The sequence below is a fragment of the Galeopterus variegatus genome, unplaced genomic scaffold (genome assembly GCF_000696425.1).
Source record: "Galeopterus variegatus unplaced genomic scaffold, G_variegatus-3.0.2 Scaffold12570, whole genome shotgun sequence".
NCBI classification, from domain to species: Eukaryota; Metazoa; Chordata; class Mammalia; order Dermoptera; family Cynocephalidae; genus Galeopterus; species Galeopterus variegatus.
Genome location: NW_007738681.1, coordinates 4,358 through 18,019, shown reverse-complemented (window position 1 = coordinate 18,019; position 13,662 = coordinate 4,358). Strand labels below are relative to the sequence as shown.

At 33.3% G+C, this 13,662-nt stretch overlaps 1 protein-coding gene across 1 annotated transcript in view; it reads right to left on the bottom strand.

Annotated features, from left to right (window-relative positions):
* LOC103581212 (intraflagellar transport protein 80 homolog) overlaps nt 1–12,031 on the bottom strand; it is a gene marked incomplete at its 5' end in the record, with an annotated part of 33,549 nt that extends 21,518 nt beyond the window's left edge. The window contains 4 exons of the mRNA XM_008563097.1: nt 470–534; nt 2,287–2,351; nt 8,880–9,043; nt 11,908–12,031. Of these exons, the coding sequence (XP_008561319.1) occupies nt 470–534; nt 2,287–2,351; nt 8,880–9,043; nt 11,908–12,031 (418 nt within the window). The remainder of the gene's footprint in view (nt 1–469; nt 535–2,286; nt 2,352–8,879; nt 9,044–11,907) is intronic.
* Between the last annotated feature and the right edge of the window lie 1,631 nt (nt 12,032–13,662).

The following is a 13,662-nucleotide window of genomic DNA, read 5'->3' as shown; positions in this document are numbered from 1 at the left end:
TACTGTGTCTGAAGACTTTGCTAGAAACTTTGAATTCAACAAGACTCATGATCACACCATCAAGTCACTATGTTTAGGTGTACTATAACACCTTTTACAACAAAACACACATAAACCTTTATCCAAATTGATAAATCAGTCACATACTAGTTCATAATACATTTTAAAGAATTCAGCTCTTCTCTGAAATATCATAATTTATATTTTAAGGAAGAAAGAAATTTTGTTCCATGTCCATTAAGGCATGCATGAGATATAATTCTAGGAATTTTCAAAATGGAAACCTTTCAGAGAAACTGATCATTACAATAAAGAATTGCTTATCATCACCATCAAAAGAATCTAGTATATTTTTTAAAACTGTTAAACAGATACAACTCTTCTCTCTAAAGAAATTCATCATCAAAGGACAATAACGATAATAATGCTTATGAACATAGAAAAAGAGGGTTTCCTCCTCATTCAGCACGGCTTCCCCATTTTCCTCTTGTCTAGTCCTACTTTCTTACCCAGTTCTATTCCCCCTGGGTTACTCTGCAGTGGGACATGAAAGCAGTTTTGTGTTCATTAAAACCTTCTCCTTTGCCCTACACTAAGTCATATTCCTTTAATAATACACAGACTTGAATTCTAGTTTGGGTTCTGTTATTACTTGGGAAGATCTTGGGTCTTAGTTTCTTCATATATAAAATAAAATAGACTGGGTGATTTTTCTGTTATTCTATAGAGTGTAAAATTTAAAAATCTTTGTTATATGTATTATACATTTATATATGTTATATTATATACAAATGTACTGTGTAATTGAGCAAAGTGTGAAGGGGGAAGACATCACTTCCATTCTTATAATTAGGAATTTATAAATTTCTTACATTTAGGAAATCCTTACACTTAGGAAAAATGTTCTTGAAATAGTGTTCTTGTTTAGACATTTAAACAAATATTTATTTAGACTTGTTAAATGACTCTCATTTCAATCTGGAAAAGCTGAGAAATTTACTTCTTTTTATATGCTTAATCCTACTGAAAAGGAAAAATTCTGCTTCCACAGTCTTGATTTAAAATGAGTACAATGAAGAGGGATCTCCTGTTACTAGTGCGAAAGTAAACTGATTTAATCTCTTTGGAAGACAACTTGACAATACTTATTAAAATTACGAATGCTCATATTCTTTTGATCCAGCAACAACATTTCATGAATTAGTCCCACAGTTATACTAGTACATGTGCAAGAAGATATATATGCCAGGTAATTCATCTAGGCAATACTGTAATAGCAAAAGACGAAACAAATGTCCATCATCTGGGTAAAGATTAAATACTGATACATCGGTAAAATGCTATACTATACAGTGAGGGCGGAAAGGATTGGGAAAGCACTTATGTGTAGATATACAAAGATCTCCAGAAATGAAATATTATGTGAAAAAAGCAAGATGCAGAGCTATATGTTACATTTTTGTAAAAGAAGTGGAAAAGGATATATATCAGTTTTGATGGTATGTGTACTAAACATCTCTGGAAGAATGTATAAAAGATTAATAGAAGTGGTTGCTTATTTGATGGACAGGAACTGTATTGATGAGTATAGGTGTAGTACAGAGACTTTTTCACTATATACTTTTAATGCTTATTTCTGAAACATATAAATGTATTCATTATTCAAATTTAAAACTAATAATTACTAAAAGAAGAAGATTAATTTAGAGTAACGCTTCACCAGAAGTATCTAACAATGAAGTTAAAAGCATCTTTAGACCCACTTGTTTAGAAGGATAACTCAATAGAATGTGCTCCTTTGTTTACTTTAAGGCTACAATTCAGAAGCCAATAAACAATTCACAATCCAGGGTCTTTTTGTACTTCTATAGAAAATAACTTTTTTTTCAGTTTAACTATATTCTTAAAACCTAAAGAAAATGCTGATTAAGGGTTAGTTAATGAGAAAACTGCAAGATATTTATTAATATAAATAGATTTTTATTTACTAATAGGAGCTAAAAGTTTAATCAAAATACAGCATGTTATTGAAAAGCAGTAAAGAGCCTGGACAACAGACTTCTAAGCAGACCCTTTTCTTCAATTAATTTGCATATGTAGTTTCTGTTACAGACTTTTCCAGTGCTTAGTCTTTAACTGTGACATTGTTAGGCAAAATAGATAGAATCCACACTGATTTTCAATATAAAATTAATCTCTATGTTTTCCTTCTTAAAATGAAAATATTAATCATAAAAAGGAAGCAAATAGTGGCTATTAACATTAGAAATAGCTCATGTCCATTACCTTATGAGAAAGAATCTTCCCATCACCTAATGGTTTTCCAGTTGATGCTTCAAAAAGGAAGATTACTTGAAAAAAAAGTAGAACATTAATTAATATGTTGTATTAGAGTTTTTATTGGTAAATTTCAATGGAATTATCATAATCCTCATGAGAAATTAAGTCTTTAGACCACTGAGTATCTATCAGCACAGAAGAACAGCAGCATAAAATTCCTATTTATTAATGGGGTCACATTTCTTATGAAAACAGTGGAACTCATTACTTCTTCCTAAAACACATTTGCTAATTAAAATTGTTATTAATGATATAGCATCAATGCTCCTTAGGCTCAACAATGGCAAGTCCAAATGTGGATGTAATTTGTAATTCTGATGGCTCTGATTTAGACCAATGAAACATCACAGACAATCATATTCCACAAAGGAAAAATGTGTTCCGTGCCTACTATAACAGCAATGTGTTATGTGCTGTTCAGTATTCTCTTGTTAATACTGTAGTACAATAAATAATTTATCTGGTCTTTGTCCTGAGTTCCTGGTAGGGAGCTTCCAAAAGCCCTTAGATAGTTTTAGGATAGGGGCTGATAATTAGAAAGACCAACCATGCGATTGGAGAGTTGGAACTTTCAGGTCCCTGACCTCTGGAGATGTGAAGGGAGCTGGAGACTGAGTTCAACTTTGTGGACAATGATTTAATTAATCATGACTATGTAATAAAACCCCATTAAAAATTCTGGACATCAAAGCTCACTGGAGCTTCTTGGTTGGTGAACACACTGATGTGCTGAGAGGGTAACACGTCCTGGGAGGAGAGGGAACAGAAGCTGTGTTCTTCCTAGGCCTCGCACTATATGAATCTTTATAAGAAAACTGTGATCATAAGTATAGCTTTCCTGAGTTCTGTGAGTTATTTTAGAGAATTATCAAATTGATGGGGTCATGAGAAGCCATGAATTTGTAGCCATTGGTCAGAAAAGCAGGTGTACTGTGCACTGAAAAATCTGTTGAGAGAGCAAATCTCATGTTGTGCTCTTATCACAATAAAATACAAATACAAATAAAAATAAATAAATAACCTTTAATCCTCAAAATTGCTTGGAAGCCACAAAAAAGATGTAAAATATTCATTAAGATGTGTAAACATAAATTTCACTATATAAAAACAAAATTTGGTAACATTTGACGTAACAGCCCAATTTCCCTCAGATTTATCTCTAAATTTACTTATAATAGCACCAGTCTTCACCACACATACTCTGATTTCAGGTGAAGGAGTGTCTAGTGCCCATACCACTCTACCCCTACACCACATTCTTTACCTGCACATTGTCATTCTACCTGCCCATCTTTCTCCAAGATATTATTCTGTCAACCCACTTAACAACCCACTTTCTCCTGTACCTTTTCGCATTCCTTTTCCTTTGGTTCATTCTCAACATATAAACACTTTGAAGTCACTTTCATTAAAAAAAAAAAAAAAAATCCTTGTCAACCCTCAAGTAATCACTGGAAATGATTTGCCTCTCTTTAATTCTAACCTTCCTGAAACAACAGTCATTCCAGCTTTTACGATTCTTGACCACTCTTCAACCTACCATGATTTGTTGTTCAGCCTCACTACACTGACACAAAGGCTCTTGCCTGGATCACCAATGACTCATATCTCTCCAATTCAAAAAAACTATTTTTAGTTCTTACTCCAAGAGTCTACTCTTAGTCTTGACCTCCTAGCAGCACTGCATGCTCCTGACCATCTTCTTTCTAGAAACTCTTATGTAGGCATGTAGGCTATGTATAACATTCTTTTCTCCCAGTTCTCTCCTATTTTGGACAATCCCTCATTCTCCTTTGCTAGTTTCTCCTTATCTGGTGACCCCTGTTCCTAAGGTTTTGTTCTTGGTTGCATTTTCACAATATATGCTTTCCCCAATATCATCTACTTTCATGACATCAACCTCTATCTAAATAATGATAAATCAGAGTTCTCTATTTCGAACCCCAGCCTTACTCTGCTGTTCTGCAGTTGGTGAAGTTGTGAAAATTATAGGAGAAAGCTGGCTGGTAAGCTCAGTTGGTTAGAGCACAGTGCTGATAACACCAAGGTCAAGAGTTCCGACCCCTGTACCAGCCAGCCGGCCCATAAAAAAAAAAAAAAAGAAAAAGAAAAAAGTGTTTGTAGAAAGAAAATTATAGGAGATAGTGTACTGAAGAAGCCTGGAACAATGCTGCCTCTGTCCCCTTCCCCTGTTTCACCAAGTCTTCTCCTAGTCTCAGATGTGACAATGGTATTGGTAGCTGTTGTTTCCTCTGTTGAAAAGATTGTTGAAAACATAAAAAGGTTGTTGGACTATTTTGGTGGTTCTTTTAAAGTAATTCTCAAATTACTTTAGCCCAAGATTCAGCCTAAATGGAGTAATTTTATACGACAACATATACATAGGATTACAAAAAATGAAAAGATAGAGTTAGGAGAAGACAGAAGTGACATGAGTACTCAGCAAAAAAAAACCCAAAACACCAATTTATACAGATCATAAAAAATACTAAAATATGTATAACATGATATTTAATTCCAGAGAATCATACTTTTAGTACATTGATTATTAGATTTTGGTAAACCATAGGCTGTTGAGTTTGAGGTCACTGGGTATATTCATAGAGGAAATCAAATTGAGGTGGTCATGAGAACCCATGCGCTGGTTGCAACATTTAGTTATGTTCTAAAATTGCCAATTATGTTGAGAAAAATGAAAAAGAAAATACTATACAAATTTAAAACTAAGTAGAAACAAAAGTCAGAAAAATTTGGGCCGGCCCCCTGGCGCACTCGGGAGAGTGCGGCGCTGGGAGCGCAGCGACGCTCCCGCCACGGGTTCGGATCCTATATAGGACTGGCCGGAGCGCACCGCGGACGACACCACACCAAGGGTTGGGATTCCCTTACCAGTCACGAAAAAGACAAAAAAAAAAAAGTCAGAAAAATTTGACTTCCATTTTAAAAAATGCTTTGGGCTTGGCTAAACCAGATTATCTTCATAACTATACAAACTAATAACTTTTTTAAAAAACAAAAGCTTTCCATCCTTTTGCTGACTGCCCATATAATGGAAAGCTGGGGGTTCATGGATAAACTCATCTACTTTTTACCACAACTGTAAGTGAATCTGGTGTACTGGAGACTGGACCTGTATTTCAGTGTTAACATGTAACAGAAACTGCAAGTAAAGGATGAGGGAGCTAAAAGAGCTGATTCTAACCATAAGCACTCTAACTTCCACTCTCCCCACCCAGACATTTGTTTTTAAATAATCACCCACATTAATATCATAGCATCTGTGTGGGGAAAATAGGATAATTTAATCAGGCTCCCTTGGCTCAGGTCTGGTTGGGGGGTCAAGCAGCACATTTCTTGTAAACAAGTTATGTGTGGGTGGAGTTAGTGCATGTGCACCAATGTATCTTTTTAGTTAATTGCTATTGTGTGTTCTGCAGTTTGTGAAGGAGGCTCACCAGCAGAGAGATCATGTCTAAAAATAGAGCATGTTTACTCTGCTGGCAGCTGCTCAGTTTTTCTTTGGACTTTGTCTGTAGCAGTTGAGTTTTAAGTTTCTCTTTGGACTGCCTAGGTATTAGATGTGTGTGTGCTAAATAAAGACTATTATCTCTTCAACCAAGGCTCCAAGGACCTTTTTGCTGGTTACTGAGCTTGTAGAACTGCCTGTGAAGGGTTTGTGGATGGGCTCGAGGGGTCTGTGAGCACCAGAGACCCAGCCCTAGCTGTACAATCTGTGTCATGTGGATGGAGAAAGGAAGGAAGGCAAATGTAGTGGCTCTAGTACTTAATCAATCACCCAAAGGAGTATTCAAATCCATTCAACATCTATCTATTGAGCACCTACTACAGTATAGAGTACTGTGCTGGGCACAAGAATCTTGCCTATAAAGGAGCTCCCAAATTAGGAAGGAATCACTGATGTCACATGTGAAGGCCAACTTCTTCAGGTTAAAGATTAAAAGTACTTCAATCGTGTTTCCTCTTGCTAGCATATACCTTTATTAAGCCATCAATGAATTCTAGGTTTTTTTTATTTATTTTTTTATTTTTTGTGACCGGTAAGGGGATTGCAACCCTTGGCTTGGTGTTGGCTGCACCGCGCTCAGCCAGTGAGCGCACCGGTCATCCCTATATAGGATCCGAACCCGCAGTGGGAGGGCCGCTGGGCTCCCAGCACCACACTCTCCCGAGTGAGCCACGGGGTCGGCCCGAATTCTAGGTTCTTTAAGGAACTTAAAATATTTCCCCTCTCAATTTATGTAAGTTTTACAATAATTTTTAGTATTTTTAAAATTTTCGATTTACAACAAAACAGAACTTCATAATTATCTTGTTTAAAAATCAAAATTCATATTCAAAATTCATATAAGTAAAAGGATAATTTATTGGCACATAAATCTATATCTGTAAACATTCATAATTCCTTCTAGCTCTTAAATTCTATGAATTGTCAAAGGACTGAAGAATAATAAAATAACTTTCAGATGTGAATTAACTACAGAGAAGTTCGGAGAATAAGATATATTCAGTTGGAAACACAAATACTTTATTAAAGTTTCTATCTAAAATATGTGGTGTTGAATGAGAAAAGTATAGACAACTCATAATGATCACTAGGATTTTCAAATTTCAGTTGACTGAAAATAAAAATCTGACTTCCAAATTATTATTATTATTCAATTACACGGTCATCTTAATTCTGTCTGCTATCTGGACACTATTTTATTTCGTTCTCTCTTCCTATTTTTTAGCCAGAAAGGAAGTCCTTTTTTAAAAAAACAGCAATTATCAAATGCCCTCTTCTCAGAGAAGGTCTAAGGCATGAAGAGACAGAATAGCTCTATTTAGGAGAGTTATATTTTCTACCAGTATGAGAGGTGATACTATCTGAAACTACTGAAAATTTTAGAAGGACAGTTTTCTAGCTCCTGAATTAGGTCTTCCATGGCATAAATTAACAAAATTAACACTCAAGTCATATTTTTTGGTAATGTCACAGTAATGCACAATGTTTCACAATATGTATTAACAGAAAGAAAACATTATGTAATATTTAATATTTTTTCACTAGGCTTTAGAGATCACTTACTCTTCATGGTTTTCCTCTTATCTCAGTGGCTCCTCCTCCTCTTACCCATCTCTATTTTTTTCTTTCTTTTTTAGATAATTTGGATTTTATTAAAGTCCCATCTCTAAATATTCATGTGAGTTGTCTATACTTTTCTCATTCAACACCACATATTTTAGATAGAAACTTTAATAAAGCATTTGTGTTTCCAACTGAATATATCTTATTCTCCGAACTTCTCTGTAGTTAATTCACATCTGAAAGTTATTTCATTATTCTTTGGTCCTCCTCTCTGTCTACACTCACTTCCCAGGTGATTGCATTAAGTGCCATGGCTTTAACCACGAGCAGTACACCAATGACTCCCAAATTTATATCTTGAGTCCCAACCTATCTCCTGAGCCCTGGGCTCATTTATACTATTGTTTACTCTCCATCCCTGGTTGGATGTCTAAGAATCATTTAAACATACCATGACCAAAACAAGAACACTTGGTTTGCATACCCATTTCAAACTTCCTCCTTCCCTATCTTCCACCTCATTTATCCAGGATAACAACCTAAGATAGGATGCTTGGCTCCTCTCTTTCCCACATGCTCACATCCTTACCATGGCCAAATCTTTCTGGTTCCTGCTTATCTCTCTGTCCTCTTGTCCTACCACTCTCTGCCTGGTTCATATTGACATAGTCACATGACCTCTGGCAGTTCCTTTAACATCACAACCATTTCCACCTCAGAATCCTTGTACTTGATTGTCCTATATTTATTACCCTGTCTCACCTCCAAAACTATTCTGTCACCCTGCATTAGTTTTCTTCACAGCATGTATCATTAGCTGACAATTTATTATACATACTTTTTGTTGGTTGTATATTTTCATTTGCTGGATTGTCTTTCTTGTTCACCACTGTATCCTCAACTTCTAGCAAAGTACTTAACATTGTAAGCACTCAATAATATTTGTTGGATAAGTGACTCTACGGTACAGCAATACCTTAATAAAATGGTTTGACTATACTACTGAATTTCTTAAGCTATTCATACTTTTCTTCCCCTTTATTAACTTAAAATATAAATTTAAAAAAACCAAAATAAATAGTACAAGAAGTGCAATATTTGCTATGTTACCACATGAAGAAAAAGGGATTAAAAAAGATTAAAAATCCAAAAATTAATAAATATTTTTTAAACCACAATCTTGAATTCAGACTTTACCAACAGCTACTGAACATATAAAGATTTATTCCTTACCATTGATCTTTGATGTTGTAACACTATTTGTTCTATCACTTGGATATATAGTATGACAACTTCAGTTCTTTAATTCATGTTGAGAACAAATTAGGATGCTCATTATTCTTTCATATAAAGTATTAACAGATGAGAAAATGAAAGTTAATTTACGAAAACTTTACTGTTAACAAATTTCACAGAAATTTGACATGGAAAATTATAAAAATGTACTTACTTTTTTCATCAGCTTTCTCTTTTATTGCTATGGTATCATTACTCAGAGACACAGTCTGTGCATTCAGAATATCTGTTCTCATTCCAGGAAATTTTGGAGAAGAAATGAAGCGCCCTTCATAAGAATATAAATAGATACCACCACCATCTACAAGAAGAAAATGCCTAAAAAATAAAGAATAAAAATATATTTGCAAATAGGAGTATACTATATTTTCATTTTTATATTAGAGAATAGTTTACCCTTTGGAAAAATCTAAATCTTACAATTAAAGTAAGTACATAGACATATAAAGAATAGAATATTTTTAAAAATTGAAAGTCAACATTGCTTGTTTTGGTTTGTTTCCCGAGTTTTTGTTTTTTGATGGATGTAGGGGAAGAAAAATGAAAATGTCTGTAATCACTACCCTACATACTAAAATTGTGACTTCTTTTACATTATAGTCATAATTCATTTTCTTGCCTAAAGAAGATCTCTATACAAAGGCAATCAGAAAATCTTATAATTTACAACTTAGTGATTTTAATGCCAGGTGCTGCTGTTTGTTTCATGAATATTAATACTTATTTCATAATTAAAGATTATGTTAAAGATAATTGAAGATTAAATACTGGTTAAAGTCTAAAACAGTGAAAATGATGCAAAAGTTAAGATCAGGGCCAGTATATATTAAAATAAGATGCTTCTTACTTTAAAACCATATGGCAATTATCAGTATGTATTCATATCTAAAAACTCACACATTTTGCAGCAACTACTCAGGTTCATTCACTATGTTGACAGCTACATTCAAGGCTCTGTATAGCTAATCTTTTATTAACTGAAAATGTAAATATTTTATGGCTGTTATATTTTGCCTTTGGAAATTTATGAATATAGTAAAAAATAACTCAAACAATACAGAGAAAGCAAAAGACCTCTTGTGATCCTATTCCACAGGTAACTATGGCAAACAAAGTATGGATATACCATAACTTTACTTGGCTCACTCACTCCTGATAGATATTTATTTTATTTCAGATATAGTGTATATATATATATCTCTGTATGTCTACCCTGCTTATTTCCTTAGTACAATTTCTAGAATCACAATTACTAGATCAGAGGTTATACACTTTAAAAAATTTAATATATATTGTTAAATTGCCCTTTGAAAGGTTGTATTGATTTATAAGCATGCTCTGGTTATATTGGCGTGCCTATTTCCCCAATGCTGAAGACATTATTACTTTTTCGAATCCTGTCTTAAAGGTCTTTATATTCTTGATTTAGAATAATTTATTGATACAGGAATTGCTAATTGTTCTGTCTTGCGATGGAAACAAAAAGGAAATTAATACCAAAATCAATGAAAGGTTAGTATCTAACGAATACCAAATGTACACACTTCAATTAAATTAACACTTACAGATAGGTAGGTAGGTTATTTAACTGAAGGGTCTGGCCCTTACGCATTAGTATATGGCCATATACATTAGTGCATAAAAACAATATTTGCTAATCTTGACAAAGCGACACATCATGTTATATACTCTTTCTTTGTCTCAGTACTAAAAGCATTCTAAACAAGACACTATAGCTTTTAACCTCCTTGCAGGTAAACACCCTGTTTCTAGGGAACAAAAATCTCTAATTGTATAAAAAAGACAAGTGTGATAGGCAGTAACTAAAATAGTCTTTAATTACCTAATTCTTTATGCCATTAACATATGCCTTTAGTAAGAGCATATTTAATAAATACATTTATGAATAATGTATAAATATATACATTTATTTGGAACTGTTAGGGTAAAAAGCATTTCAGAAACACAGCTTTTTACAAAGCTGACATCTTACCTTTTAAATGGCAAAAATGACTTCTGTCTTAAAAATTTATGATATAACTAAATAAATCATATATTTCAATTTCAATAAACAGATGATATAAAATTTGACATAACATTTTCTTGATTATTCAAGGTCATCAATATGATGATCACACTCTTCAGTAACTATTTAACTGATAGCTTTGATACTCATGAGAACCTGTTGGTGCTCAGAATAATTATTCTACTCAGCTACACAGTTCTACACTTTTAGTTTTCTCTATGCTCCCTTGCCAGGCAGTCATTTTTCTTCCTGTCATTGTGCCAGCCTCTAACAGCCCACCAGCACCATTTCTCTCCCAGTTTACTATTTATAAAATGCTGTGGGCTAGGAAACCTGACAATAAACACTATCAAGAGCTGCCTGGGTGATGAGTAAAGGGATGAGGAATAAAGTACATGGTTTTAGTGCAAAGGTTTTATGAGTAGCTATTTTAAGTAACTGTCAATTATATTTTCATACTTTATTCCAAGTTTTATTGGGTCATAGCTTTTAAGTCTGACCTCTGATTCAGTAGGGTATCAATATAGACTAATTGACACTTTTCATGGAAAAATTTAGGTTCCTGAGAAGTAGCTATTCTTAATTTACTCCAGTTAATCGGCCTGGAGTTTCTTAGTCCTGTACACACTGAAGGTCTTGGTAGAGAATACTATTTTCACACTTCAGGTCACAGACCAGTATTGGCTCATAAAACCAATGAGTTTCAACCAATATTTAAAAACAAAAACAAAACTAAGCAGAGCAGAATAGAAAATAGGAGAACCATGGGGTCAAAACATTTCATTATAATTTGCCTGTTTCACTCTCATTCTCTCATGTCATATTCTGATGTTTACTTACAATGAGTTTATTCTCAGCATTTTAAATAAATTAATACCTTTTAGATTTCTCAGTCAATTTCTAATACAGTAAATGCTGATATGTATATATAACCTTCAATAACTTTTTAAGACTGTAAAGAAATTCTAACACTAAAAAGTCTCAGAACCATGAATCTAAGAGGTTATTCTTTTTTTTATTCTAAAACATATAATAGAAATAGATTGATTCCAAATGACTAGTGTAACATTCTGTAAACAGGATGCTTTAACAACTGCTTTTACTGCTATTTGAAATATTTTAACCCCAAATCCAACAGTTAAACATAATAAATTACCTTTCTGCTTGCACAATTAAACTAACAGTTCCTTCTTTGAGATCAAATATAAGTGGTGTATTCCAGTTCTTCGTACTAAAAGACAAATAAAATAGATATTTATAAACATTTAAAATTCCGAATACTTTAAGTAGATGGGTACTCAAATAAAATGACTTTAAGTAGATGGGTACTCAAATAAAATGACTTTAGTTTCACAGCAATTGTGTATGTATTTCTATTACAGCACTTGGTGCATTGTTGTGAAATTATTCACTTACATGTCTGTATCCCTGACTAGGAAGCAGAGACTCTGTGTCTACAGCAAGACATTCAATAAATGTTTAATGTAGATACTACAATTTGTGACTTGAGGAATCCTAAGTATAAGTCCAAGTTCTACTATTTATTAGCTCTGAGTTTGGGCAAGGAGTAGCATGGCGTAGTGAAAAGAGGATAGGTTTTTGCTGCACAGATCTGGATTAGAAATATGGTTTTACCACCTCCTGGCCATATGATCTTAACAAGCTTAACCTCCTAAGCATTAGTGTCCTTATTTGTAAAATGGGGATATCAATGACTAACATAAAGTATCTGGCAAACTGTCTGTTATATCAGGTACTGAACAAACAGAAACTATAATAAACAATAATATGATGAACATGAGCATTTAACCTACAGGTCTCCCAATGTTATTGTTGGGTCAAAATAAAAAGATTTCTGCGAAGCATTCTGTAAACTGTAAAATACTGTATAAATGTAGCTATGACTATGGTTATTGAACAAATGGATAACTAAATGAACAAATAACTCCTTTTGCTTTTATATGGTAATGTGATCTAAAGACGGGATGGGGGGCGGGTAGAGAGAACATTTACAAATGGAAAAACCTATCCTGAAATAATCAAAGTTGTTTGAGAATTTAAAATAAGTTTTATTACTCCTATATATTCTGAATTTCTCTCAATAAATTTCATAGAACCAATTCTTTAAATCAGATTAAAACTCATATTCAGATCCAGAGGGATGGGGGAGGGGAAAGTTGCCGTGAGTAGCAAACTGGTGAGCAATTAATCTTGGCTAGTGCAAAGAACCTGATACCCACTTCAGTAAGTAAATACATGCATAAAGCAAAACAACAAACAAATTACTATTAATAATTAGTGATTAGTTATTACTAATTAGTAATTAACACTAGTAATTAGTCTGGAGTTCATAAGTATGATGAAGATACGTGCTTCATTACTTTAGAAAAAATATCACTGCATGCTTCATTAATTTAGTCATTAGAATTAACCTTCATTCTTTGTCAAAAAAAGCTGATAAGAAAAGTAGTAATTATGTGGTATTCTTTTTAATCTCCCCTTAGAAAATATGAGATTTCTTACAATTGAGATTCATATAAATGCCATAGAAATATAAAATCCCTAAGCTATAATGTTGAATATAACAAGGGCATTTTCAATACAATTATTTGAAAAATCCAATGAAAATTTAATGTAGAGGGCTTGTATTGTTTTCTCTTTCTGGAATTTCTTTTCATGTAAACCAGTAAATTACTTGCATGTTTGTTTTAAAAATTATATTTTTATTACTAAAAAAGAGGCAACAGTTATATTTAGGACTTGGATTCAAATCCCAGATCTTCCTTTGGTAAAGAAATTAAATAATTTGACCTGGGGCAAGTTATTTAATCATTCTCTGTGTCCTTTAGTTTCTTCATCTTGTAAAATGGGAATAATAACAGTAAACACAAAAGATAGTATAACAATTGCT